The sequence below is a fragment of the Maylandia zebra genome, linkage group LG12 (genome assembly GCF_041146795.1).
Source record: "Maylandia zebra isolate NMK-2024a linkage group LG12, Mzebra_GT3a, whole genome shotgun sequence".
Classification (NCBI taxonomy): Eukaryota; Metazoa; Chordata; class Actinopteri; order Cichliformes; family Cichlidae; genus Maylandia; species Maylandia zebra.
The window spans coordinates 7,196,272-7,223,314 of record NC_135178.1 but is presented as its reverse complement, the minus strand read 5'-3'; the positions used below and the strand labels follow the sequence as shown (position 1 = coordinate 7,223,314).

The 27,043-nt window shown below is 42.9% G+C and overlaps 1 protein-coding gene across 1 annotated transcript; it reads left to right on the top strand.

The window, feature by feature from the left end:
• The first annotated feature begins 446 nt into the window (after positions 1-446).
• specc1la (sperm antigen with calponin homology and coiled-coil domains 1-like a) lies at positions 447-27,011 on the top strand. The gene is made up of 16 exons (XM_004567318.3): positions 447-656; positions 11,230-11,386; positions 11,479-11,617; positions 12,082-13,703; positions 14,076-14,283; positions 14,474-14,547; positions 15,631-15,806; positions 16,114-16,277; positions 16,591-16,718; positions 17,723-17,813; positions 18,357-18,446; positions 18,889-19,048; positions 19,338-19,440; positions 21,257-21,373; positions 21,462-21,521; positions 23,391-27,011. The coding sequence occupies exons 2-16, from the start codon at positions 11,267-11,269 to the stop codon at positions 23,478-23,480; spliced, it is 3,342 nt and encodes a 1,113-aa protein (XP_004567375.1). The 5' UTR covers positions 447-656; positions 11,230-11,266; the 3' UTR covers positions 23,481-27,011.
• Positions 27,012-27,043: the final 32 nt, after the last annotated feature.

The window sequence follows — 27,043 nt, the reverse complement described above, 5'->3', positions numbered from 1 at the left end:
TCATCAGGATAAGGGGTTTATTCCTCTTTAATGAATGAAATGTACTGAACTGAGCCTAAACCACATTCAAGAGTATGAAATGTTTTCACTGAAAATTAGATTAGTGAAAACAGGAGCGAACATCCAAATCAGGCTCAATTTATAGTTTTCCAGAGACCGGATTTGTGGCTGGGTCCCTGTCTATGTTTATATTCTGATACTTTTCCGCCCGCATAAATAGTGTGATAATACTTGAGGTTTCAGATATATTTCAAACTAGTCTTAGAGATTAAAAGAGGATAAGCATTCATCCAAATGGTTTTCCAGTTTCTTCATTTTAAATTAAATCGTGTAAAGTCGTTAATTTGGTTACAAATTAACCACATTTGGTTAATTAGATACATATATATTTATATTAATTTGGTTACAAATTAACCACATATTTGCTTATGGTGGAGGCAGTGGAGTGTCCCTCCTGCGGGTGATGCTGAGGTGATCCAACACGGGGAGGGGGCAGAGGCTCATGCGGCGGCTGCTGCCAACAGAAGGGAGCCGACATCCGAAACCGGTGCTGCCCGCTGCCGTAACACGTTGTGGGCTAGGCAGACTGTTAGCGACCGCAAATGGATGCCTATCGGGCCCTAACCTGCCAAGCTGGGAGATAAGGAGAACCTTAGGTAGGAATATTTCTGCAGTTAAGTGGAGGGGCGCTGTCTTTTTGCCGGCTATGCTAACATTGTTAGCTTAATAATAGCATTAGCGACATAATTGTTGATATTTCTTGCTGGCAGCGCGGTGAAATTAACAGACTGAAAAGAAACGCAGGCACCTACGCCGAGGTCACATGAACAACCAAGCCTAGTTTTCTTAGTTGTGTTGGCTTAACTACTGCTTATAATGTTGTTTTAACCCTTACACCCGATTTTGGATAAGCTGTCAAGCTAACGAGCGTGCTTTGAGTCATCTCATAAATAATTTCACAATAAGTAGATTGCCAAGTAGTCTCGGCGGGGGGCATTCGTACAGTAGTTTCATGTGTGCCAGTAAAACCAGAGCTATTGTTAAATCGAGATTTTCCCTCAAAATAAAGTTGCCGTTATGCTTTGTTAACTGTTAAATAGTGTTTTAAATATGTCCTGATTTTTGCTGCAGAACATTTTTCATTAGCTAAAAGTATCTGCAGTTAAAAAAAAATACATCTTGTGTCTGCGTGCATTATACCTCATGTCATCTTTAACTGTTATTTTCACTCGTCTGTTGACATTTTCGATAGTAGCTGTTGAGGGGTGTGCTTACGTGTCTAGGTTGGTGCTTTAGTTTTGAAAGGCAAAGCAGGAAGTTTACTAACTGCCTGCCTGACAGTACAGCTAACTAGCTAGCTAGGTTATGTCAATAATTTTAAGATGCTATTTGTTTTTCCTAGGGTAGTACAAATGTTCATTTATTCCGTAGTATGGGCAGATTGTTTTTCCCTAAAATAAAATGGCTAAATGACATACGTGTACATTTCACACGTCGTATTAGGGCTGACGTTTGTGTTGCTGTTTCAGAGGAGTCAACACTACTGATATCTCAGCTTGTCTTTTGGTTGACCATGCTGTTTCAAAGATGTGACTTATTCGTATACTCCATTTATTGAAAATTAGATACATATATATTTATATGTAAAACCAGGTGTCCACAGATGTCTCTCAACTTTTGTCAACAGTTTGGAGAGATCAATATACCACAGTCTCCTCATGAGATTAGTTTCCAGAAGATAGTAAAGGGGAAATATAGCTTTGTGGTCTCTGGCCGATGAATGATTTGTCTTTGAGAATAGAACAAAAACACATTTTGGGGAAATCTCAGTCTTGGAGACTTTCTTCTCTAGTGGCACCGAACACAGAAAATGTACGACTAGTTAATCAGTTAAGCGGTTACTTTTAACGTGCTCTGTGGCACTTATAAATATGCTGAGCAGGCCCAAGGACACAGAGTTTGTGGCAGGATTCAAGTAACACCGGATTTACCCGTCTTTGAAAGAGGGTCCACCGCTGGGAGAAGAGCTCACATGGTTAGTGGTTAAACATGGACTGTGACCAAACTGATAACTGGATTTAGATATACGAGTAAGATGTTAGTCAGCAGTTCTGGATATTGTGGTTACACCACATAGTTGTTGGCTGTGATTCTTTGTGCATCAGTGCTATGTGGTGGTGAAGGGAAAACAAAGCAAAACAGAGGAGCCGCTCTTTCTCAGGTGACTGAAAGTGCCACTGCAGGAGGTGATCAGACTGACTCAGTAACAGCAGTGTACAGGAGAACGGTATTATTGTATGGGTGCAGTACATAAATACCCCTTTGCATAGATGAATGTGCATTTGACAGCTGAGTGCAAAAACCATAAGCACTCACTAGTCTATAGATTTAAAGATTTAAATAGTTAAAGCTTTGTCATAAGATGGTTCATTCCTGTTTGGCATTAATAACCAGACATTTTTTTAAGTCAAATTTGAGGTTTGAAAAAGTCTGTGTCTCAACTGGACTGATCTCTGCTTGTCTTTGTAAACAGTCACCCTTGCAGGGTCGACATTTCTTTTCTTCTTCTTTTTCTTGGGAGACGCCACCACAGGAAGCTGATGTTATGGCAAGGAAGTGCCTCCCCGCAGTTAAAGAAAGAGCGCAGGGAAGGGTTATTTACTAGACCACTGTGCTTTCCCCCCCACCTCTTTCTCAAACACTGTTTCTTCTTTGTCTCAAGCTCATGTTTTTGTGCAACCCTGGATCAGATCCAGTGCACTTATTGACAGCGAAATCAACTACAACAGCTCTGTTAATTTGAAATAATGGGAACTTGCCCCTTGGCTTATCTCAGCTTTAATTGCATGGTTTACAGTGAGCTTTGCACCTTTATGCATTTATAGAGCTTGAAAAGAAAAGCGTCTGGACTTCTTTAAGTTGCTTGAAGACGTTTCACCTCTCATCCGAGAAGCTTCTTCAGTTCCAAGGTCAAATGGTGGAGCGTCCCAGATTTAAGCCCTATGAGAGTGTCCCTCAAGAACCTACAAAGGACCCCCTAATTACACAAGCCAAGGTGTGAAAACAGGTGTAGCTCACAATCAACCAAGGTTTAGAGTGAACTCATTGTGAAACCTAGCCCCACCCTATCATGTGATTTACTGAGATCAAATGGCCCAGGAAGTGAGTGGGCGTTAAGGTGTCTGGGAAGTCATAAGCCACCGCTTCTGTTCAAAAATGGTTGTTCACAGTGGACATAGATGGCTTCTTTCACTCCCCCATCTATGTCCACTGTGAAGGACCATCTTTGAACAGAAGTGGTGGCTTACAACATCAACTGTCTGCCATCTATAATCCAGTTTTGAGATCCTTTCCCAGACCCTTTAACGTCCACTCACATCCTGGGCCATTTGATCTCAGTAAATCACGATAGGGTAGGGCTAGGTTTCACAATGAGTTCACTCTAAACCTTGGTTGATTGTGACCTACACCCGTTTTCACACCTTGGCTCGGTGTGAAACGGGTGATTAGGTTGAGATCATTAGGGGGTCCTTTGTAGGCTCTTGAGGGACACTCCCATAGGGCTTAAATCTGGGACTCTCCACCATTTGACCTTGGAACTGAAGAAGCTTCTCGGATGAGAGGTGAAACGTCTTCAAGCAACTTAAAGAAGTCCAGACGCTTTTCTTTCCAAGCTTCCTAGACTACAATGACCTGAATGACTGAGAACATTCACAGACATATTTATACATTTATAAATATTTTCTTTCAACAGCATCCTGATCAAAATAGGCACCTTTATTACATTTAAACTGATGTCATTTTGTATTTCATAGATTCTGAATGTCAGTTCAGCAGTCACCCTTCCTCCACTGTAAACTTGTGCTGTTAACAGTCAAAAGCCTGGCTAATATTTAAGACGTGTCTGCCAGTTTCAGGCAAACATTGTGGACTTTGGCCTTTTCATTCTGTGCTGTTTGTTAAATATTTGAGCTGTATTTAAACCGGTTGTGCTCAATGTAAGTTTAGCCACCCGGCAGCCGTCTTCAAAATGCCTCCAGGCAGGTATTTGAGCAGTTATTTTGAAGCACCTATGTGACTGAATGGGTAGAGAGCCATAGTTGTAATTTCAGTGGTTACAGGGACATAACTGTATGAATAGAAGAAACAAAGAAGTAGTAGAAATAGTGACACTAAAATCATGCTTAAAAGGCTTAAAAAGCTTTTTATATTTGCACAATGCATTCATAGAATAAAAGGATGTTACATGAGCCAACATGAAGAGTGTCTCTGCCCATCCTAAAAAAAAAAAGGTAGCATCTGAGAGAAATGTTTATGGTGAGGGAGTTGGCTTATGAGGTTCAGTTACTTTACTCAGCCACTTAAATGCCAAATTGTCAACTGTGCTAATTGGCGTGTTTTGCAGTAAAATAGACTTGCGTTTCTCATATCACAGTCTCTTCATTTTCCATTGTAAGTTCTGGTACATAAGGACATGTCTGGAACTGTAAAGTCTTGCATTGCATGTGCTCTAAAGCATGGTGCTGCTTCAGATGATAAAAAAAATTAGTGGAAACACGCTCTCAATACAACTGGCAGTGCACGCTGCTCTGCTTCTTTGTTGGACTTTAAATAACCAAAATACCTCCATATTATCAAATTCTTCTCAACAGTGTTCTTGTCTTTTGAAACGTGGGGTATCTGGTTGTTGCTGTTGCTTGACTGTTCATTAAGATCCTCTATTGCCCTTTTGTCTTTTTATCTTGCTCTCACTGTTTTAAATTGTTGGGAAACAACCCAGCAATAGAGGGGAAATTGATGGTTCAACGGCTGTGACGCATTGGCAGTCAGTTTGCAGCTATAGACTGCCTCCCTGCCTATCTGCAGAGATCTTCTGCTATCAGATGGGAGCATGGTCAAAAATATGTGGTACACACATCAGTCTGTAGGCTAATCTTGTTTGAGCTGTTGTTGGTCCATCAGCCAGCACTGTAGAAGAGCAAAGTTATATAGGATTTTTAAGACTAATATTGATATTTGGTGAATTAAGAATATAGAATATTGGATTTTTTTTTCCTTTGACACACAAATCAAACAGATTTTTGTAACATTTGTTATATGTAGTTACTTATTTACTTGTTCTTGCTCTGCCCAAGTGTGCCCAACAGCTGCCTGTTTCCTATGTGGCATTGCTAAAAAGGGAGTTCCAGAGTGACCCCTGGTGGACATTCTGTGCAACATCAACACACATGGTTGAAGGGTGTTTCTCTATTGTCTCCTGCTTAGTGGCCTTTATAAATTCTGAAATTCCAAACTCTAATGAGTGGCTGATATGTTTTTCTTTTTATCTGTTGATTGGCTCTCGGGGTGAGGGGCAGGGGAGACGCTTCTTTTGTGTTACAGAACTCTCCCATAGATTTTTATTCAGGATTCACTGTCTCCTCTTATCTAATGTCCCTTATTTAAACACGTTGTTATACTATGAACACTCAGTCCAACAATGTAGAGTCAGCAGAAGTGTTGTTTGTTAGGCGAGGTTGTTTGTGATACTGTAATTGATCACAGATGCTGGTGTAGGAATGTGGAAAACACACCGGGTTTTTGCTATTTTATATATGTTTTTTTCTACAAATTTAACCAAGTTAGAGTGATGTGTGTGGTGCATGTTGAAGAGCATACTGTTTTCAAGAGTGGGAGAGTGAAAGAAAAGGCTGCTGACTCTGCCCTATTTAGCTGCTCTGTTGGTCCCCAGCCTGTGCTCCCATGTCTATTCAGACCCAGTGAAAAGGGGTTGTGCTCCAGCTAGCAGCTCTCTGTTTCAGACATCTGTATTCAAAAACATTCAGCTATTCAGAAAACTGGCTGCTTGTTGAGTGCACGCCTGGGAGAAAAAACAGAGCTCAATTATAATGTGAGCACAGAACAAACAGTGCTGTGAAAAAGTATTTGCCCCCTTCCTGTTTTCTTATTTATTTATTGATTGATTGATTGCATATAAGTCACACTTAATTGTTTCAGATCATCAAATACATTTTAATATCAGACAAAGATAACATGAGTAAATACAAAGTGAATTTTTTATTTATTTATTTATTTTTTTCATTTCAGAAGATTTTTTTATTGAATGATGATACACAGTGAACGTTTATCATGAAGGATGGTAAACAATGAAAGGATGACATATGTGTTTTGGGTTTTTTTTTGGTTTTTTTTTTGGCCTGTCCCGTTTGGCTCTTTTGCCATCAGAATTGTTGTCTAAAGGCAAAGAAAGATGCCCAACGGATTTACTTTACCAAACTGACCATCCCAGCCTTGCCGTAATGGTCCATTTGATTCACCTTTTATTGTTTATTTTATTTTCACTTACTGAATACGGGACAGACTTGACTGGGGGAAAGAAGGGGAGAAAGAAAGAGGGAACGAGAAACAGCTGAGAAGAGGGATGGGGGAGAAGGGCAAAAGACAAAAACCAACAGAACGGGCAGAGAAAAAAAATAAGAAAAAAAATGCATATATCAATCACCTGGATCACCTGCTGAGAAAGAAAAAAGAAAGCAAGCAGAAGAGAACAAGAGTAATAGAATAAACAACATCACAATGATATATAGGAATATGACAGTAAATACTAAATGTTAAACATTATTGTGCAGCACATAAGATCAACAGAACACAGTGTGCTTTGAGGTAGGAGCCAAAAAGGGTGTAGTTTGTGGGTGTGATCACCCGTGTGTACACCTGTGAGCATGGACACGCTTGTTTTTTGTTTTTTAAAAGGTTCCTTCATGTAATAATCTGCTAGAGGGTGTGGGGGGGCCACAGCCCCGTCCTCCAGGGCGTGAAGCAGGTGTGGAGGAGATCAAAACTCCAGACATCCAGAGGCCCCCAGAACACAAGAGACCAAGGAAGACCAACAGAGGGGCAGCCGCGCCACTGTCCCAGAAAGAGCTGAGGAGAGTCCCAGATGAGGGCTCACTCAGCAGCCGCGGAGCAGAAGCCAGGGGGAGTTGCAGTGACGCGCCCGTGAGCTCCGCCGGCAGCCAGCTGCGCCTGAGTGACCGAGCCCCAGGCCGAGAGGCCGGGGGCACCCCACCTCCGAAGTGGCCCGAGCGAGCCCCAGGCTCCAGGCCCCGATAAGCGGCCGCCAAGGAGTGAGCCGGTGTGTACCTGGACGCCCATCCCCGGACACAAAGAACCACCAACGCACCGATGTCTGAGGGGGTCCGCCACTGGCAGGGGAAGTGGTGGTAGGGGGAGATAGGCCTCCAAACCTTGGAGGGCCTGAGATGTCCCCAGAGAGGTGGCGCCTGACACCCAACCTGACATATAGACACAGACATACAGGCACACACAGATACAAACATCCATTCCCACCCTCATGCTCTCATATGCACTTACTCCACACTCAACCAACGTGGAGACAGACATAAAGAGACGTTGTACACACGATCACACTCCCCAAGCGTACTCTACAAACCGGGTCTAGGTGCCCCCGCCCCTGGAGGGGGGAACTGCACCCAGACCCAGGTGGTGTTTCCCTTTTCCCTGCGGTGGGGGGAGGCAGACCGCCCCGACTCCGCAGCAGCAGGAAGGCTCCACACTCCAGACCGCAGTCGGACGGCCAACTCCTCCTCCTAGTCCTAGCCCCCCTGCTCCAGCAGGTCGCAGAGAATGGGGGTGAGAGAAGACTCCAAACCTCCCTCCACCCGCTCATTGTAATGTTGATGCATGTGTGTTCTAAGGTGCATTTAAAACCCAGGAGGGCTTGGAGCTACCTGCCAGAGAGCAGCAGGTAAGCGCATGGTCCCTCCTGCTAGCCCTCAATGTCTACGTGTATTTAACATTGAGAGGTGGGCAACGACGCCAGGGGTGCCGTGTATCGTGCCCACCCCCAAGATCCTATATGTATGTGTAATGAGAGTGTGAGTAATGTGAATGTCTAAGTTGTGGGATAAAATTGAGGCAGAGGCAGCCAGAAGGGGACAGAGGGGGGGGGGGGGGGGGGGGGTAGCCTCCTCTGTGTGAATTTTTAAGTAACAGTTTAATTTATTAAAGAAAGTTATCCAAACCTACCCGTGTCTATGCGAAAAAGCAATTGGCACTTTAACCTAATAACTGATTGTGTCACCTTGAGGAGCAAGAACTGGAACAGGATTTTGGCCCACTCAAACTTTCCAAAAGGTTCAACCTTTGTGTCGTCAGTCCACATGATATTTTCCCAAAAAGTCTTGGGGATCATATATATATATATATATATATATATATATATATATATATATATATGTATATGTGTGCACTGTATATTTGGATATTGCTTAAAATGGCAATCTGGCTGTAACTGATTTCTGGCTGTCTTTAGCTAAAGATGTTGCTTACTTGCTGGTGTTTGGACTTGCACAGTTAAGTACACATTTGGGCTTTTCTTTGTTTCTTTGTACCGGTCTGGTTTGGTTTTAGACTTGCATACCACGACTGTTGAAAGTAACTTTCCCTGTTTAAAAAAAGGTAATATACACGTTGGTGACAATTTAAAAGAAAAACCTGAACCCTTGACCTCTTCCCGAATTGGATCCAGTGGACTGGTTTTGGCATTTGGGTGGGATGGTCTGCTTGTGCTCTCAAAACAGCAACATGTTTTTAGGTTTAAATTACAAAATGATAAATACACATTGAAAATGCAGACAAAATGGTAATGGACACCCTACCCAAGATCAGTTTAACCATGCAAATTGTTTAGGGTTGTGGCCTGAAACCAGCCGATTCTGCAGTTGTGGCAAGCCCTTCCTCCTCGTTTGAGCCAACAAAGCTTTCAGGTCATCATCAGCTAGTGAAACGCCAACAAGCTGGCTTTTATTGTCCATTGCTTCCCAAGGGTGTTCCCATGGGTGGTCTATGGGATTGAGGTCAGGGTTCTAGGAATACCATTTTAAGACCCCAGTGTTCTTCTGGGTGGTTAAGTATGCTCTGGATCTCCATCATCAATCGTGGATGATTTCTTTTCAGTTTCTATACAGAGTTTCTCTGCACACTTCAGAGTTCATGATTCTGCCAGTAACTAGTTAACAAGTTCAACAAGTTCAAACCTCACTGCTATAAGAAAAGCTGTGTCTAATGTCACTGAGACATGCTTAATATGGTCATGTCGTCCATGTAGCTCTGGCTGTTGGCATGGAAGCCCCACCCACCTGCTTGCAGCAAATTCCTGCCATCGCAGGGTTCCAACACACACAGCAAGACATGATTGGATTGCTGTGCTTGCTTTCTTTATTACTTTCCAACAGTGTTTATCACAGATCGGACGTTAAATGTCCATCTGCTGTCCAATTGTGGCAAAGTACACAAAATTGTTCTGTTTTCTTCCTCCTATAAGGCGTACCCATACAGCACAATCTCCTAAATCAGGGAGATTTCAGTCAGAGATTTCCATAACTGTGTGTTAAATATATGAAAAGAAAACTTCTGAGGATGCTCTTCCCTGATTCTCCTGACATTTTCCCCGAGTTCATGTGTGAAAACAGCCTTACGTGATGTGTATTTGTGTTCTACAACTTAAAAAGCACACAAAGGACATTTAGACTCCTCATAACTGATATTGATAGTGAAGAAAGGCTGTGAAGAGTGATAGTAAAGACTGTGTGTGAACTGGATCTTTTTGAGGACTCTGTGTAGAAGACTTGATACAGGATGGCATATTTTAAACAGCACCTGCACCCCGGAGGCACAGCTGAAATTTGTTAGAAAGGTATTTGTTTTTGAGTACAGTACAGTTGTGACTTGGTAGCAGGTCATTCTGAGTTCTCGGGAAACATAAACTGGTGATGCAGTTTACTTTAAATATTAATTCATTTTTACTACGTGTATTTATTTAGCCGTGATACAGCAAAAAGGCTTAGTCACCTAACTGTCTAAACATTTATGGCCCACTGCAGCATGCTGGTCAGCTTCACAGCGTTCTATTTAAAGTCAGATTTACTGTGTGTCTGTGTATTTATTTCCATTTTTAAACGGCAAACTTTTTCTTGGGAAAATAACAGAGCACTGACTCAGAGGTAGATTGGAGTTGGGTTTGCTTGTGCACAATAAATCACTTTAGCTCACTTTTCCCCTCGTAAGTGAACTCAAAGACATCCAAGTTTGTGCAAAAGCACTTACTCTTTGTCTCCAGCTGCTTCCCAAATCCCTTTTCTTGCTATCGTGGCATCAAGTCAGATTCTACGAATAAAACCTCAGTGAAACCTCCTCGGTTTTTTTTTTTTTTTTTTTTGGGGGGGGGGTTGTCTGTTTTAATAGCCAGGTTTAGCACATTGTTGGTGAGAGGTAAAAAGCTCTTCATTTGTTGGAGAGAGTATAGTTGTGTCATCTGTTACTAATTTGGTCTGTCACTATGTAAGTATGTTCAGGAGCCTAGATTAAATCGTCATTAGGAATCTTTTCTGGTTTGTCAGGTTGTTTAAATAAAGCAGCAAGGATTGTGAACTGGTATATGTGTGGCTCACATTAGAATGGCACTAAGTCATGTCTTAGCAGCTCAAGGTGAAATGTATTACTTTGGGTTTTTTGTGGTGTTGGGTTTTTTTTTTTTTTTTTTTTTTTTTTGCCTCTCATGATATGCCGGATATTTGAGCTTTCGGTTGATCTGTGGGAGGTGGAATCTCGTTTTCCTTTTTTGGTCCTGCTGAACGTTCTTTGCGATGATAGCAAGATGCTTTCCCTACCTCCTGTTTGTTTGTGCTGAGGCCAAGACTGCAAAGCCACATTCTTTGCACATACGCCCCCAACAGCGGCCACTTATTCTGGTATCATTGTTGCAGCTAAAAGTCCTAACTGAGAGAACAATTACAAACACATGACAGCCATCTAGTGGAGGCTGCCCTTTAGAGGCCATTAAGTCAGTATTTATTCTGCATTCCTGAATCTGCGGGTGTACAGTATACACGGGATATTTTTTAAATATGCAGAAAACTAACAATCCACCAGAAACTAATCATTGTAGGCTTCACAAATAAAAAAAAATAAAATAAAAAAAAGCAAAATTAGCTCCCAAACACCGGCTGTATTGAATAAATTTCTGAGCTCAGGCAGAGGTTTCGAGAAGTGCTCAGCTATTTGATGTGGTCCCAGTTTTTTTTTTTCTTAAGAGTTCAGGGAATTGTCTCTGTGGAAAGAATTCTTCTTCCATGGAAAACTGGAGCTATTGCTCTGGAGGCTGACGCACATTACCTTTCTTCTGTCTCCTTTCCTTTTTGTGTACAGATTGAGCCGTAAATGTTTCAGCATCAGAGAGCTCACTATGAAGAAGACGGTCCGGCCAGCGGTGAGTAAGGGGAGCGCCGATCGAGGAAAGTCAGAGGCCGTGACTACAGGTGGAAAGCCCCCAGCCAAAAGCACCACCGTTGCTCCTCTGTCTAAGGTAAAATTCATCAAGTGATGGAGCGTGTAGCACCTGAAGGTTTCTGATTTCATTAATTTTTCTGTGAGCGTGTTGACTTTTTCTTCTTTCAGGTTAAAAGCAATGATGACCTCTTAGCGGCTATGGCTGGAGGGAATCCTTCATCAAGTAGTGCCGTCACTAAGACCAAGAGGACTACGTCTGTTGGCACAAGCGCTAGCAACTTAGACAGCAAGCCAAAGACAACTTCAGGTATCTCAAAAAAATGTATCCCACAGGTTTGGAATGTATTCGTGGCTGGAGCTGCTCCTCCTGGAGCCTGCTTCTGCCGGAGATTTCTTAATGTTAAAGGGGAGGTTTTCTTCCTCACTGTTGCCAAGGGATTGCTCATCTAATTGTTGGCCTTTTCTCTGTATTATTGTAAGGTCTTTACCTTACAATAGGAGGTGCCTTGAGGCACCAAAATGATGATGTTGGGACATGAGCGAGAGACCCAAGCAGCACAATGATAGTGAAGATCATCACAACAGCAGCTGCTGGTTAGCGGCAGCTTAGTTGTCAAAATAAGAGCATGGGAATTGTCTACTAGCAAAAAAAGAAAAAGAATGAGACAAAAACATTGCTAAACTGAGCTCTTCATATTCTCAGATAAGCTGTAAAAATTATTTTTTCAGTGTTACTTCACCAGGATAAAAGAAATCCACTTTTTCTTGTAGGTACTTCATCCAAACGTGCATCATCATCCACTTCCAAGGAGCCAAGTTCATTACGAGACCGCCTTCGGTCATCCACTGCTAAAAAGCAACTTGCATCAGGGACTGTAGCTGGGGATGTGGCCTCAGGAAAGCGCTCTCGCCGCCAGATCCTGGCAGAGTCCGAGGGCCGTATGAGCAAGTCTAAGTCAGATGGCCAGATTAATGATAAAGTGGCTCTGGAAGCCAAAGTCAAAGACCTTCTTGGTTTGGCCAAGAGCAAAGACGTGGAAATCCTTCACCTTCGCAGCGAGCTGAGAGACATGAGGGCCCAACTCGGCCTTGGTGGGAAGGAGGTGCCACAGGAGGAAGAAGCTGGGGAGGAAGAGAAGCCCCAGGTTTCAGCCATCACGGCCGCTGATGTGGAGTCCACTCTGATTCTCTTACAAGAGCAGAATCAAGCCATCAGAGAGGAGCTCAACCTGCTGAAGAGCGAGAACCGCATGCTGAAAGATCGGCTGAATGCTCTGGGATTCTCCCTGGAGCAGAGGCTGGATGGCTCTGACAAGCTGTTCAACTACTCCTCCCTGAGTCCAGAACTGGCTGCAGGCAGTGGGCACAGCGATGGTGGTGGCACAGGTACTATGACCTCCTCAGTGGAAGGCTCTGCCCCTGGCTCATTGGAGGATCTTCTCACAGGACACCAGCATGGAGGCTCGGCAGACAACCTGGATAGTGAGTCAAGTGAGGTCTACCAAGCTGTCACCTCCAGTGACGATGCTCTGGACGCCCCATCTGGAGCTTCCTCGTCATCTGAGTCAGAGTGTGCACCTAGCAGGGAGCGTTCACGGAGGGGTAGCAGTGGCAATGCCAGTGAGGTGTCAGTAGCCTGTCTGACGGAGCGCATCCAACAGATGGAGGAGAATCAGCACAGCACAGCTGAGGAGCTTCAGGCGACACTGCAGGAACTGGCTGACCTGCAGCAGATCACACAGGAGCTGAATGGAGAGAACGAGCGGCTCGGAGAGGAGAAAGTCATCCTCATGGACTCCTTGTGCCAGCAGAGCGACAAGCTGGAGCTCTACGGCCGCCAGATTGAATACCTGCGCTCGCTCCTCGAAGAGCATCATATATCCTACGTGCTGGAGGAGGACATCAAGAGTGGGCGCTACATGGAGCTGGAGCAGCGTTACGCAGATCTGGCGGATAATGCCCGCTTTGAGAGAGAGCAGCTACTGGGGGTGCAACAGCACCTATCCAACACGTTAAAGATGGCTGAGCAGGACAATGCTGAAGCTCAGGAGATGATGGGAGTGCTGAAGGAGAGGAACCAACAGATGGAGCGCCTCCTGGATTCGGAGAGGCAGGATCGAGCTGCCATGGCGGCCACACTGGAAGAGTACAAAGCAGCCGTGAGCAACGACCAGGCGGAGCTGAGCCGCTGCCGAGCCCAGCTGGATCAAGAGAGGCAGAGAGTGGCCGAGTTGTACTCTCTGCACACTGCGGGGGACAAAAATGACATCTGTCAGCTGCTGGAAGGTGTTCGGCTGGGGAAAGAGGAGGCTGAGGCCAAAGCTGCAAAGATGCAGGAGGAGATGGAACAGGCCCACGGCGAACTCAGCCGGCTGCAGGAGACTTTCAGGAAGGTTAGTTCAAGGACAGTGAGTGGAACATGAGATCTTCACGCAAATAGAAGCTAAATTGAGGCGTTTGACCTAAATGTCTTTACTTTAATCTAGGGTGCAACAACTCTCAGTTTTTGGGTTATGAAAATTACAGCTTTATTACTGCCCGTCCATCAGTGTCTCAGATATCACAAATTTAGTATCACCAGCTCTCCAGAGTCAGCCTTTAGCAAGGAATGGTACACATTCTCAAAGACTATACAGAGCTAACTGCACAGATGTGTAGTTATAATAGCAGGCAGGTTATTGTGAAGATTTATTGCAGTCAGTTTTTACCTAATGTCTTGTCTACTGTCTAATTAAATGAAGTATACTTTAATTGTTTGTGCGCAGCTGGACAGTGAATACAGAGACTTCCAGGAGCAGGCGCAGCAGCAAATGGCTGAGCAGGATCGTGCACTGGAGAAGCAGCGCATGGAGCTGCAGGAGAAGGACACAGAGATCGCTGACATGAAGGAAACCATCTTTGAACTGGAGGATGAGGTGGAGCAGCACCGAGCTCTGAAACTCCACGACAATCTCATTATCACAGATTTGGAAAGTAAGTGGGCTGCAGACACACTCTAACTCGAGTGGACGCTTGTGCTGAAGGCCAACTTTTATCAAGTAGTAGAACAATGTGAGCATGCTCATCAGCTTGCCTTAGAGATTCTGATATGAAAAGGACGTCTGCTTTTGAATCAGTGCGTTCTTTAATGATAGCATCACCAAACATTGCCTTCTGATTTCAGACTCTGTGAAGAAGCTGCAGGACCAGAAGCACGACATGGAGAGAGAGATTAAGATTCTTCACCGCAGGCTGAGAGTAAGTGGACATTCGTACTGAAAGGTGCTCATCTTTTAAAAACTGCTGACATCCAACAGCCTAAAAATCTTGATAGCCACGCAGCTCGGGTGCAAACAACACGAGGCACCCATGAAGTGACCTGGGGAGTCACACGTAGCGCTGGACCATTTTTTGCTGTATATCATTCCCTTCCCCTTTCCCATATTTTGTTCCTCTCTCTACTGACCATGTCAGATGAAGCCATAAAAATCCCCCAGTCTCATTGTCAGCCGGCCAAGATGATGAAATATGATCCAGGAAGCACAGCTGTAGCACCAGAACAATGAGTTTTGAAGTCTTATCAAATATAAAGTATTGTCCAGCAGTCAGTGGTGCTTTCAGGAAGGACTTTTGCAACTCTGGAATGTAATCACAGCAGCCATAACTTTTATCTTCTGTCACAGGAGTTCTGGGATACAAAATCGAAACATGCTGTTGCAAAGTCAGCCACACAGAATGTGAACGTGCACACGTTTGTGAAAGAGTGTGGATTGAGGCTGTTTGATTATGAGCAAGTAAAGGTCAAATTATACTAGAAGGAACAAAAACTAGGTTTTAAGACAGTACTTTGTATAAAATCTGGATACTAAATAAATGCAGTATTATGACTTCTAGCTCCACAAACCAAAATTTTTCCATCACTGTGGAATTTTCAAAAGGTTTGCTGCAGAATCCCCTGATATTTTGACACAAAAAAGCAGATAGAAAACGTAACAACTAACTGGTAAACAAAGCGGGGCATTTTTAGAAGCGCAGATATTTCCTTTAGGAGCTGATGGAAACCTAAACGGAGCGCAAAGGGGAATTCATGAAGGCCTGATTTTAAATGAATGCTAATGTTTCTGTCATAAGGAAAGTCTGTCATTACAAATAGGAAAAACTGCCCTCTGGTGGCCAAAAGAATTTATCCATACTGCTAAATACAGTATTGATAAAATACTGCTGAGGGGTCTGCTGTTATGAGCATAAACAATGTTCAGCTGTTTGTATCATTGTGTGTGTGTGTGTGTGTGTGTGTGTGTGTGTGTGTGTGTGTGTGTGTGTGTGTGTGTGTGTGTGCAGGAGGAGTCAATGGAGTGGCGTCAGTTCCAGGCTGATCTGCAGACCGCTGTCGTCATTGCTAATGACATCAAGTCGGAAGCACAGGAGGAGATTGGTGACCTGCGGCGCCGACTTCAGGAAGCACAGGAGAAGAACGAGAAGCTGAGCAAGGAGCTGGACGAAGTCAAGAGTCGCAAGTAAGACCCACAGAGAGACGGGTGGAAGAGCTGCAATAGTCAGCTCCTAATTTATTTTTTTATTTATTTTTAGGAGACAAGACTGGGATATTTCATATTTTCATTAAATTTGATACTAGATGCTCAGTAGCAGGGCTTGTGCTAAATCCAAAGTTGAATTAAAAACAAAAATAAGTTGTGAATTACACATTCTGTTTTCTATCTCGGTAAATTACTGAGCAGAGGCATTTTTGCATTGATAATGTCAAAACTGACACCACAGGTGCTCTGAGTGCACATGCTCAGTGGAGTGCTTTGTGTTTTCCAGGCAGGATGAGGAGAGAGGCAGAGTGTATAACTACATGAATGCAGTGGAGAGGGACCTAGCTGCTCTCAGACAGGGGATGGGTCTCAGCAGGCGATCCTCCACCTCCTCGGAGCCCTCACCCACCGTCAAAACACTCATCAAGAGCTTCGATAGTGCCTCACAAGGTACAACACTGTCTTTGTTTTAGATTTTTAGACCTTCACTGCTGCTTTTGTTGTATTTTTTTTCCCAAATTCCCTCACCAAAGAGAGCCCATATTGTTAGTTAGTTTTTTGTCAAGAGTCACCAGTCTGACTAAGACAAGTGACATAAATTTAAGTCTTACCCCCCAACAATATATTCTCAATACATTTTCAGCATTTTTATTGATTTACTGCAGACAGGACTCCTGACATATCAGGCTTGTCTGCTTGCTGAAGAAGGTACCAACTAAACTTTATATGACTGGATGTGAACCTTTGCTTCTTTATATCTCAGGTCCAACGTCAAATGGTGCCTCTGTGGCTCCAACACCTCCAACAGCTCCGGCTGCTCCGTTACCTCGAACCCCCCTCAGCCCCAGTCCCATGAAGACGCCCCCAGCAGCTGCTGTTTCACCCATGCAGGTACTGGAAAAGGTTTTTAATTAACATGTTAGCATTTTTGTCCCTTATTAGCTTACTGCTTTACATATTATTTCACACTAGTGCAAGGTCAAAAATTATATTCCTCATTGAGCACATGCTTATGCTTCTTCCAAGGTGCCATAATGAATCCTTTTAAAGTAGTCTTGAGCACCTTCAAAAATAATTTCTGAAGGTCTTTCAGAAGAACAGGCAGTCCTACAAAAAACATGTACATCAGGTGAACAGTATCTGAAACTCATGTCATTTAGAAATAGGAAAAGGTCCAGCAAAGACCTGACACAGGACCTGAGAGATCTGGCCCTTCAGCTGAAGCATCTACTGTTCACTGAAGCCTTGTCTGTCAAGAAGCTGTTCTTAATAAAGGAAATTTATAAGGAAAACCTGAGGACTGAAAATCAGTGGTAACAGGTCTCACGGATTCAAGTTTTAAATTTTTAGTTAAATTGTCAGTATGTAGAGCAGGTTCAGGAGACAACAGTGAGTGTCTACAGCCATTTGTAAAACACGGAAGAGGCTTTGAAATGAGTTGGAGCTGCATTTGAGCCAGTGATGGTGTTGTGGATCTTACCAGCGTCCTGAAGAAGAAACTAACTATAAAAAAAACCTTTCAGTTTGGCCTGGACTGTGGACAGTCCAGGCTTGAATTATTAAGGTGGTCACACCAAAAAATTTAAAGAAATGAGGGATAGCTCAAGACTTTTGCACAACACTGTACATTTTAAGCATTGGGCTTCTAAAGGGTTTGAGTGGTGGGGATTTTTGGGTTCTTCTCCTTTTCACATAGTATTGCAGGCTCTTATACTTGATCATGTGACACTCTCCAATGATATCAGCGTGACTTTGTGTTGTGCTTTTAGCTCAGATAACATTACAGAAGTGAAGCTCCGCCTACTGTTTTACAAATCACTGCATTCAGATTTTTTTTTTTTTTTTTTTTTTTTTTTTTAAACTGTGCAATAAAAGGTGTTTTTCTGCTGTTTCAGAGACACTCCATAACTGGGTCAATGTCATCAGCCAAGCCGCTCTCCTCTTTGAGTGATAAGAGGCCCAGCTACACAGACATCTCCATGCCAGGTACATATTCTACATAAAAAAATAAATCTGTTTCTTTATGTAGGAACTGTTGCTTTTCATAGCTGCTGGGTGTACGCATATAAACATGCAGAATATTGTCCTGTTCATGAGGATTACCCATATAATATTTCAGTCCTTTGTCACAGTGATTAATAGGATTAATGGGCTGTCCCCTCTCTCAGGGTATATGGAGGGACTGTTTTTCTCAGAGGCCTGGACCTTAGCAGGTTTCCTGTATGTGTAGAGGATGATAAGCAGGAAATAATGAGTGCTTGGTTTGCTCGGTTCATTCTCAACACTAATGAGTTCAAGTGTTTCATGTGAACGTGCAGTCTTGGCCATAGCCTTCAGTCGTCCATTTATTCTTCACTGATTTATTGTTTTCTTGGTGAGTGTGTCGGCCTTGTGCGTCGGTATTCCCTGAACTCGGAGGGACTGGAATGTGGCTTTCTACTGACCTCTGCCCCCACCATGACATCTCATTTCAGAGGAAGTTGCTCATAGAGTAAATTGTTCTGTATGTGTTTACTGTGATGTTTACAGCCGAGCACCTTCTCAGGGGAACCTCAGCTAGCCGACCTCCATCTGCCCTCCAGAGGGTCTCCAACATTGACTCCTCCAAGGCGATCTCAGGTTAGAGATGCTGGCTATGTTTTATGAACTAATTATGAAGTAACTCGACCGTGGCTCAGGGGGTTGGGAATCGGTAACCGGAAGGTCGCCGGTTCGATCCCTGGGCTCTCTGTCCAGGTCGTTGTGTCCCTGGGCAAGACACTTTACCCTACTTGCCTACTGGTGTTGGCCAGAGGGGCCGATGGCGCGATATGGCAGCCTCGCTTCTGTCAGTCTGCCCCAGGTGTGGCTAAAACTGTAGCTTGCCTCCACCAGTGTGTGAATGTGAGAGTGAATGAATAGTGGCATTGTAAAGCGCTTTGGGTCCCTTGAAAAGCGCTATATAAATCCAATCTATTATTATTATTATTATTATTATTATTATTATTATTATTATTATTAACTCGGTCAGTAGTTCAGTACGAAAAGCTGAGTTTGATTTCCTCTCCCGTGACTTAAACAGTGACCCGCCGGAGCAGTGAGGAGATTAAGAGGGACATGTCAGCCTCGGAGGGGTCTTCGTCATCTTCCCTGATGGCGATGAGTGCTGCCTCCTCCCCACTCTCTCTGTCCTCCTCCTCCCCAACCGCCTCCATCACTCCCACAGCCCGCAGCCGCTTAAGGTACCACATGTTGATCCACTGATTCACCTCTGATGTGTTTCTAATGTGCTCACATTGGCACTTAAAAAACATTGTCTGTTTCCATTCTTGTCAGTGATTTTAATCTCATGTTTCTTGATCCCTTTTTTGTGTTTATTTTTTATTTTTTTATTTTTTTTCCATAGCCCAGCTCATGATGGCTTTTCTTTACTCATTAAGTAAATCAGATGAACTTGTAATCTGTTGCCTTTTTGGTATGGAAAATGTCTTAAAACTGATTGCTTGTGCTTTTCCTCTGTTTCTGTTACAGAGAGGAGAGAAAGGACCCGCTGTCAGCACTGGCCAGAGAGTACGGAGGCTCTAAGAGGAATGCTTTGCTGAAGTGGTGCCAGAAGAAGACTGAGGGCTATCAGGTAGCTCTCTTCTGTCAGTGTCCCCATGATAAAAAGCAACTGTACATGCTGACTGAGGTGTTTCAAAAGTTACAGGTAAAGTGCAGCTGTAGTCGTACACTATATGTGACAAAGAGTATATAAAGTGCTTCTGCATCTCTAGAGGGAGCTGCATACAATCTAAAGGCTGAGTTCAAGTTTGAAAATAGAACGTGGGGGTGTGGAGTTAGAAAGAAATGAGATCACCAGACCTCTGAAGCCCACTCCTCATCTCCGCTTGAGGCTTCTTGCACAACCATTCTGACATGTTGCCTTGTGGAAAATTACTGCCTTTGCAATTCTAATAGTTAAAGGTTTTAGCACTAAACTTTCTGTAGCAATGGCTCATATTGGCCCATGTTTAATGTAATGAGGTCAGCGTATGTACTGTTAATGATGTATGTGAGCCAAAAGCTTAGGTTTCAGATTACTCTGAGTACCTTTTATTTGTCAGGAGCTGTTAGTCAGATGGGAGTTAAAGTGGCTTTTTTCAATCAGATAGAGGATGAACTGAGGGGCTGCACACAGCCCAGTAGAAGCTAAATAAGGATTGTATTGAACTGTCAGTGATGGAAAGCTATTCTAGTTGAGTCCAAGAATAAAAAGATGAAGCTGGAATTTTGTGTGTTTGCGATCTTTGTGTTCCGATTCTGTGTATAAAGTTTCTTAGCATGATCAGGGGGTGGACGTGATCCTCCAAATGAGTGTTAAAAACAACCTACTCACACTGTGGAAACATGTTTGCAGATGCTAGTTGAATGCTTTTAATGAGAAGAATCAGCGGAGGGTGTGCATAAGCAGTAACATGATGCAGGTCTAATGTGGTGCTAAGATTGCACAGTAAACTGTTATCAGCGAGATAAAATGAAAAACATGAAGGTGGCATCATTTCCTCGTTCATAGGTAGATGCAGTGGTGCACTCTGCCACGGGCAGCGATACCTCATTGTAGAGAAAGGTAAATAATGTCACAACTTTAACTCCTGAGTTGGGATGAACTCTTTGTCTCCCTTTACACCCTTTAACTTTGCAGTACCCTTTACATGCTGCTGCAGACTGACTGCTCTGCGTAGGTCTCACTTGTTAATTTCACCGCAGGCTCTTTAAAGCTATGGTTAAAAAAATAAAGATAAATCCAGTGACGACCTCAGAGTGATTTAAGCAGCAATAAACAGATGTGCCAAGAGTCCTCTGCCATCACCCCAACCCTTTTTATTTGATCTAAGGTATAGTTACCATGGCATCTTAGGTCTTCACCAGGAAGTGGGCAACATTTAGTATATCTTGTGATGTAGTTTTCTGATAAACACAGTGCTCTCTCTGCATCACTACATATGGTGTAGATTATAGTTATGACATTAAAGATATTTGAGGATATAATTTAAGTGGTTGTTTGCAGGATGCTGTAAATCTTTTGATTTTAAAGGTCAGATGGCAGCTGATAGTGGAAAAGATGATAGATATGATATGATATGGATGAGTAGTGTTGACACTTCATATAAAATCCCAGGACCGTCATCAGATCGAGCAGATAAATCATTTTAAATGGTTCCGTGAAAGCAGAATTGATTATGAGCAATAGTGTTGTCTGAAACGATGTGGAGATCGGCCGTCTGGCGGTGACGTTCATGATGTAAAGGTCCAAAGGATGAAATGTTGTACAGTCATGTTTGACACCTTACCCAGAAAATAGCTTCCTATTGATTTGTGGTCTGGATTGTAAATGTTCTGTCGAGTATGATCAAAGTTTAAATGCATCACCTTTGTGTTGTGTTTTTTCTTTTTTTTCTTTTTTAAAGAACATTGATATTACCAACTTCAGCAGCAGCTGGAACGATGGCCTGGCCTTCTGCGCCGTGCTCCACACCTACCTGCCCGCACACATCCCGTACCAGGAGCTCACCAGCCAGGAGAAGGCAAGTGACGTTCGGAAGAAAAGCTCAAACTTCTTTTAATCATCAGGTTTCATTACATGTGACTTAAACTGTGGCTTCTTTTCATCAGAGGAGAAACTTCACCTTAGCTTTCCAGGCCGCAGAGAGCGTGGGCATCAAATGCACTTTGGTAAGCTTCATTAAAATAAAACCCCAGGAATGAAGATAAAATACAGCAAAAATCCTGACACAAATTTAGAACGGATGGCATAGAGAATATACTTTTCATTGCTTTTCAATACGGCAGCCAAGCTCGCACAGATTGCTTGTTGTGATCTCTGGCTGGAGTTAACCTGCAGTCTGCTTTCTAATTGTGATCCGTTTATAGTTCTGCTTTTAACCTCATAAACTTCACTCAGCTGCTTGTGCATCTATCATCACAGATCTGAGCTATACACTGACTTTTATTTCAAATTTGGACAGCGTCCTAAGTTAGTACAAGCGTACATGCGTTTAAACAATGTGCGGCTTTAGCCAACATGGATTTCTAACTGCTACACCATGTTGGCTCAATGAAAAGTCAACGTAAGGTAAGGTTACCTGAAAAGGAATGGTCTTAATATGAATCTACAAAGCCTTCCTTCTTCTTTTTTAGTGTATACTGGTTCTCTGTCAACCTCACTTCGTCTGTCACAGACTCTCTGATTCTTTTTACCAGTTAAGCAAAGACTGTATATATAAAAAAACAGACATAATAACCAAGACTTACTGCATTGCTATCTATTGCAGACTGGCAACCAATACCAGCTAGGTTGGTTATCAGTGATAATTTTGACAGAACATTCTGATTTAGTTCGTAATCTCTAAAATATAGAGTATAAAGTTTGTCCTGTTTTTAACAGGGAGAGTTGCTCACCTCGCTTCACTAAGCACCCATGACATCAAATTGCGAAATGTGTCCATATCTGCTCTTCTTTTCCTCCCAAGAACTGATATTTTGTCACAAAGATCAAATATGCGCTACTAAGCTTTACAGCACAAGGAGATTACTTCTGATTGGATTGATTCCAGACTCGTCCCGCCTTTGTATACAACTTAATAGGCTCTGATTGGATTTTTTTTTTCTTCTATTTTCATCTTGTCAGTACATTTCATCTTAGATATAGTCTTGTTCCACAAAAAAAAGGTTGTTGACAAAAACTATTACAAAGGTTATTAAAGAATGAAATTATCACTGCTATCTATAGACTGCTACCAGCTTTTTAAATAGCGTGTTAAGGTGATCACCCTCGTGCTGTTTGTCACATAGCTCCCCTGAAAATGCTGCAGAGGGGCTCGGGCATGATTAGGAGGTCCAGCAGTGACTTGAATGAGCTGAGGAGAAGCCTTGCAGAGAGCTGTGACAGCAGCCACCTGTTAGACCAGCTGTAATCATGCTTAACTTTACCCTTAATACAATTTTAAATGTCTGGGTTGTGTTTTAAATGTAGTGTTTGTAGTTATATTAGCTTTAGAGACAGCTTATCAGGAAGTTATGGTGCATGGCTTTTGACTTCGTTCTTCAGGGTGATGCTTGAGATTACACAAATGAGATGAAACGTGTTGGTCAGTGAGATCTGGAGGTGCTTACAGGTAGATTTTGTTACCATTCCACAGAGCCAGGTTAGCTGTTTTTCCTTTATGCTAACTGAAAGCATGCTGACCAGGTGCTAGCTGTAGACTCACATTGAACATGATTATGTTCAAGTCTAAGGAGTTTCCCAGAATGTCAAACTCATCTGGAAGTTTATTTGAATGGGTTGAAAATGTAAATATTATACAGGATCCTCTCCAATGCTATACGGCCTTGTTCATCAGTAGGTACATATCATAAATCAAATGCTTCACTCAGGGTTTACTTACTGCTGTTACAGCTGGAGTTGGCAACTCTTATTATCAAGACGACTTGGTTGTGTTTAACCATAATCATTATTGATAAATTATAAATAACGCCCTTTAATGAAGTGAAAAACATCATATAAAATATGTAGTGTCTAAAGTGTCTGTTTGTCTTTTCCAGGACATTAATGAGATGGTGCACACAGAGAGGCCAGACTGGCAAAGTGTCATGACTTACGTTACAGCCATCTACAAGTACTTTGAGACCTGACTTCACCGTCTCCCTCGCCCTTCTCCTGCAGCACAATCAGAGCCACACTGACCGTCATGAGCTCTCAGCAACAATCCAACTGCACGGTCAACTCTTCCTTACTCCCTCCCCATGCATCACAGCAGCACTGTCATGCTTGCAAGTGTGTCCACGCTATTTAACAACACTAACTGCAGACCAGGACTTTGCTGGACAAGTGCCACATCCTCACACTGCAGCTAAGGAGACCCTTGTGTGGAGTTGTAGTCCAGGGGCTTGCCTGTTTGTTTACCATTATACTAGAAAGCCATGAGAAGGACAGGATGTGAATACCTGTGGTTCATCTTTTCCTCCAATTCATGCCTGAAGTAGCAGCGTGAAAAAGAAGCCAAGTCTCAGTGCCTTCTATCTGGATTGGTCTTGCATACGTTTCTCCGCTCTGCACCCATTCTCCAGGTTGTAGTTTGTTCAAGGGGAATTCCATCAAATCTGACTTTAAACACTCTGCTTTGCAGCATAAGGTTTGTCATAGGCTTTTCTTCTTGATGGGGAATAATTACTGGATGTTTCCCCCCGTAAATGTTCAGTTTCTACATTATAAGAAACCAAAGGTTAGTCATGTTGGAATTTCCCCCTAAAACTTTGTAAATTCCCTTTGGTCAGACTTGAGACAGATGCAGGATTTTACTCCAAGTCTTCCAGATGTTGCAGTGCGATAACAGATGCCTCTCATACAACGGATAAAGTGCCTGTGTGAGTTTTGATGCAGGAGACCAGAAAACAAGCTCTTTTTTTCTTCTTCTCCAGTTTGTAAAGCTGAGGATTTGAGGAGTTGCCAAACTAGTTTCAGATTCATTCATTCATTGATGCTGATCACGACTGACTGCTTTCAAGGACAGGTGTGCACTTTGTTCTACAACTCTGCTGCACTTTTCTGTTGTTAAGCCGCACTAACACACTATGATAGGTTTTCTGTAATAGATCCAAGACTTTAGACTAATATTCATTTGAAGAACTATATAACGTGTTTGTATTTTATAGGCCTGGAGTTGCCGTCGTGCACTTCGTTCATTGGGCACATACAGCACACATTTCATCATAATCAAGCTATGAGTAACTAGAAAACTAGAACCTTAGATAATGGACTCAGCTGTAGATTTCATGCCAGGCTCTGGTTTTAGGAAGCAAGACTAGACACTTTCATGAGCTTTTTTAAAAATTTATTTTAGGCCAAAGCAGTGCTTCAGTTAAAGCAGCAGGTGGATGTTTTCAGTGATGCGTTTTGCTGCTTTCTTGCCAGTAACCAGACATGAAAACCTCAGTTTGGCTCTGATCTGTAAAGTGTGATCAAAAGTTCTGTGAACTGTCTGTGAAAAGCAAACGCCTTACCCTTCAAGGTCACCTCCTTCTGCACCTTTAGACTGCCTTCAGCTGCTATTTTTAGAGCTTTCCCTGGAAATTCTGTTCTGACTACTTGGATGTTTGTGTGTGCGATGCAAACAGGACCTCCTGTACTGTGTCAAATCAGTGACCCTTTAAGTTAAATTTCATCTTGTAGAAGAAAATGGTAGTGGTTAACACTTGCCTTCCTCGAGTCAAGAGTTCAAAATCAAGGTGCACAACTATGTGTCAAAAAAAGCAACAAGCACCCGCACCTCCCTTTATTGCTTTGTCCCCGAGTGTCCCAGATGTGAAAATCTGGATGTTTCGATGCAGATGTTTGCTTTCTGTGTACAATCGAGGTCTATGGTGAATTTATATATTTGCACCTGCAGGTGGCTAGAACTGGACTTCCAAAAGGTAATCAAATAAGCACATGAATGGTGCACAACGTGTGACCTTTAAGGGGGGAATCAGACATATTAAGATCAAACTCGTAGCAAGAAACCAAACGCATATGTTACACAAGATTTTAAACTCTTCCTTTAACGTCCAGAAATGTTGCAAGGCCGTTTATTTTAATTATACACAAATTATTAGGTAATCCATTTTGCAATATGCAAAATGTTTTGGTGATTTTGTGCTTTTGCGGTGTAAATAAAGTTGATAATATGACCAAGCATTGCTAAGGAAATACTGTGGAGCACGATGCCATGTAATAACTCTAACTTCAGTCTGCACCATTACTGTCACGCTGTCTGACTGCTGTGTGCCTCAACATACCAAGTTCACTCTATTTATTTGCGTAGTGCATTATAGTGAAGTCAGTGCTAACGTTGTCTTACATGTTTATCGATTTATAACACACACACTTTGAATAGCTGCACTGAGATAAGCTTTTTTTTTTTAATGTATTCCACAATAATATCCTGCCTTAATAGTTCAGCAGATATTTCTCAGACTGAAAATGTGACATTTTTAAGCTGCAGCCGTATTTCCAGACCAGTTTCACAGTGCGGACGTGGTTTTGTGGAAAAACCCTCTCTTTCATGTTGGTGCCTCTCGAGAAACGCTGATCATGAGCGATGGCTGTGAATCTTTTTGTTTTTGAAGCTGATGTTGGACTTTCCTCTTCGTGTCTCCGGTTAAGGTGACTGTGGTGCGTAGAGCTGCCAGCTGGTATCAATAGCTGCATTAGAAACGACATTTTTCTGTGTTGATTTCGAAGCGAGCCGTTTGCCAAAAGCTCGTTGCTACTGTGTGTAAAACAGCGGTGGACATCCAGTGATCTGAAGTGAGCACACGAGCCCGTCACATCGACTGTTTGTGTACAAGATGGAGTGAGACTGAGTTATTTAATGACTTTTGAAGGCAGAGGCTCTTTGCTGATGGCGAGACGCTGAGGATTAGCAGCCTTTTGTTAGTTTTCTTTTAAAAAAACATTGTGCTCTGCCTGATTCCACCGCTGGCCCATGTGTTTTATTGCTCCCGACAGGAACGAGAGGCGCAAAGGAGATTCGAAGCCTCGCGATCCTGAAAGTGGAATGTGTTTTGATCACGCTTTAGTGATCTTGGGACCGTTTCTTTTTTACAACGTCCAGCGTGTGCTGACGTGTGGTGATTGATGACCGCCGAGCCCAGCCTGCTGAGGAGAGACCAGACGGCCAGCAAAAGCTAGGGCGCGCATTCCACCGCCACATGATGCAGCCGCGATGGACGACGTTGTTTGGTCCTTTAGAAAAAGGCCCTTAAAGAGGATGTGAAGAGAGCTTTATGTCTTTAGTGGGTCCACTACATCATGCTACTTGTATTTTTCTTTGTTTACTTGAAAATGCTCTGAGAATTTCACTGAACATGCTTTAATTTGTCTTTTTGTTTCCATGTTGCCTTTTTTCGTATTGTTTTAATAATAATACCACATTTTACAGTCTGATGCAGATTGTCGTTGAAGTGGATTTACTTTCCTGATCACACTACATGCAGTGCTGAAACAGTCCCTCAGCTAAGTGAAAGCTGATTGAATAAATGTGTGTATGTATGCGTGTGTGTATAAAGGGACTAAGCTACAGTATTAAGTGCACACTATGATGATAATCAGTTGTAAGAAATAAAAAAGCGTTCTGGTTTTGCTTTGTTTTTTCTCTCGTAGTTATAAAGGACCATTTGAACAGCCATGTTTGTTGTCCTTTTTCAGCCGTGGGCTG

Bases quoted from the DNA above. Each gene is read 5' to 3' on its own strand.
- specc1la (XM_004567318.3), top strand. From the start codon at position 11,267: ATGAAGAAGACGGTCCGGCCAGCGGTGAGTAAGGGGAGCGCCGATCGA. The intron at 14,548-15,630 runs GTAAGTGGACAT...GTGTGTGTGCAG, and splicing joins TTCTTCACCGCAGGCTGAGA to GAGGAGTCAATGGAGTGGCG. The intron at 17,814-18,356 runs GTACATATTCTA...TGATGTTTACAG, and splicing joins CACAGACATCTCCATGCCAG to CCGAGCACCTTCTCAGGGGA.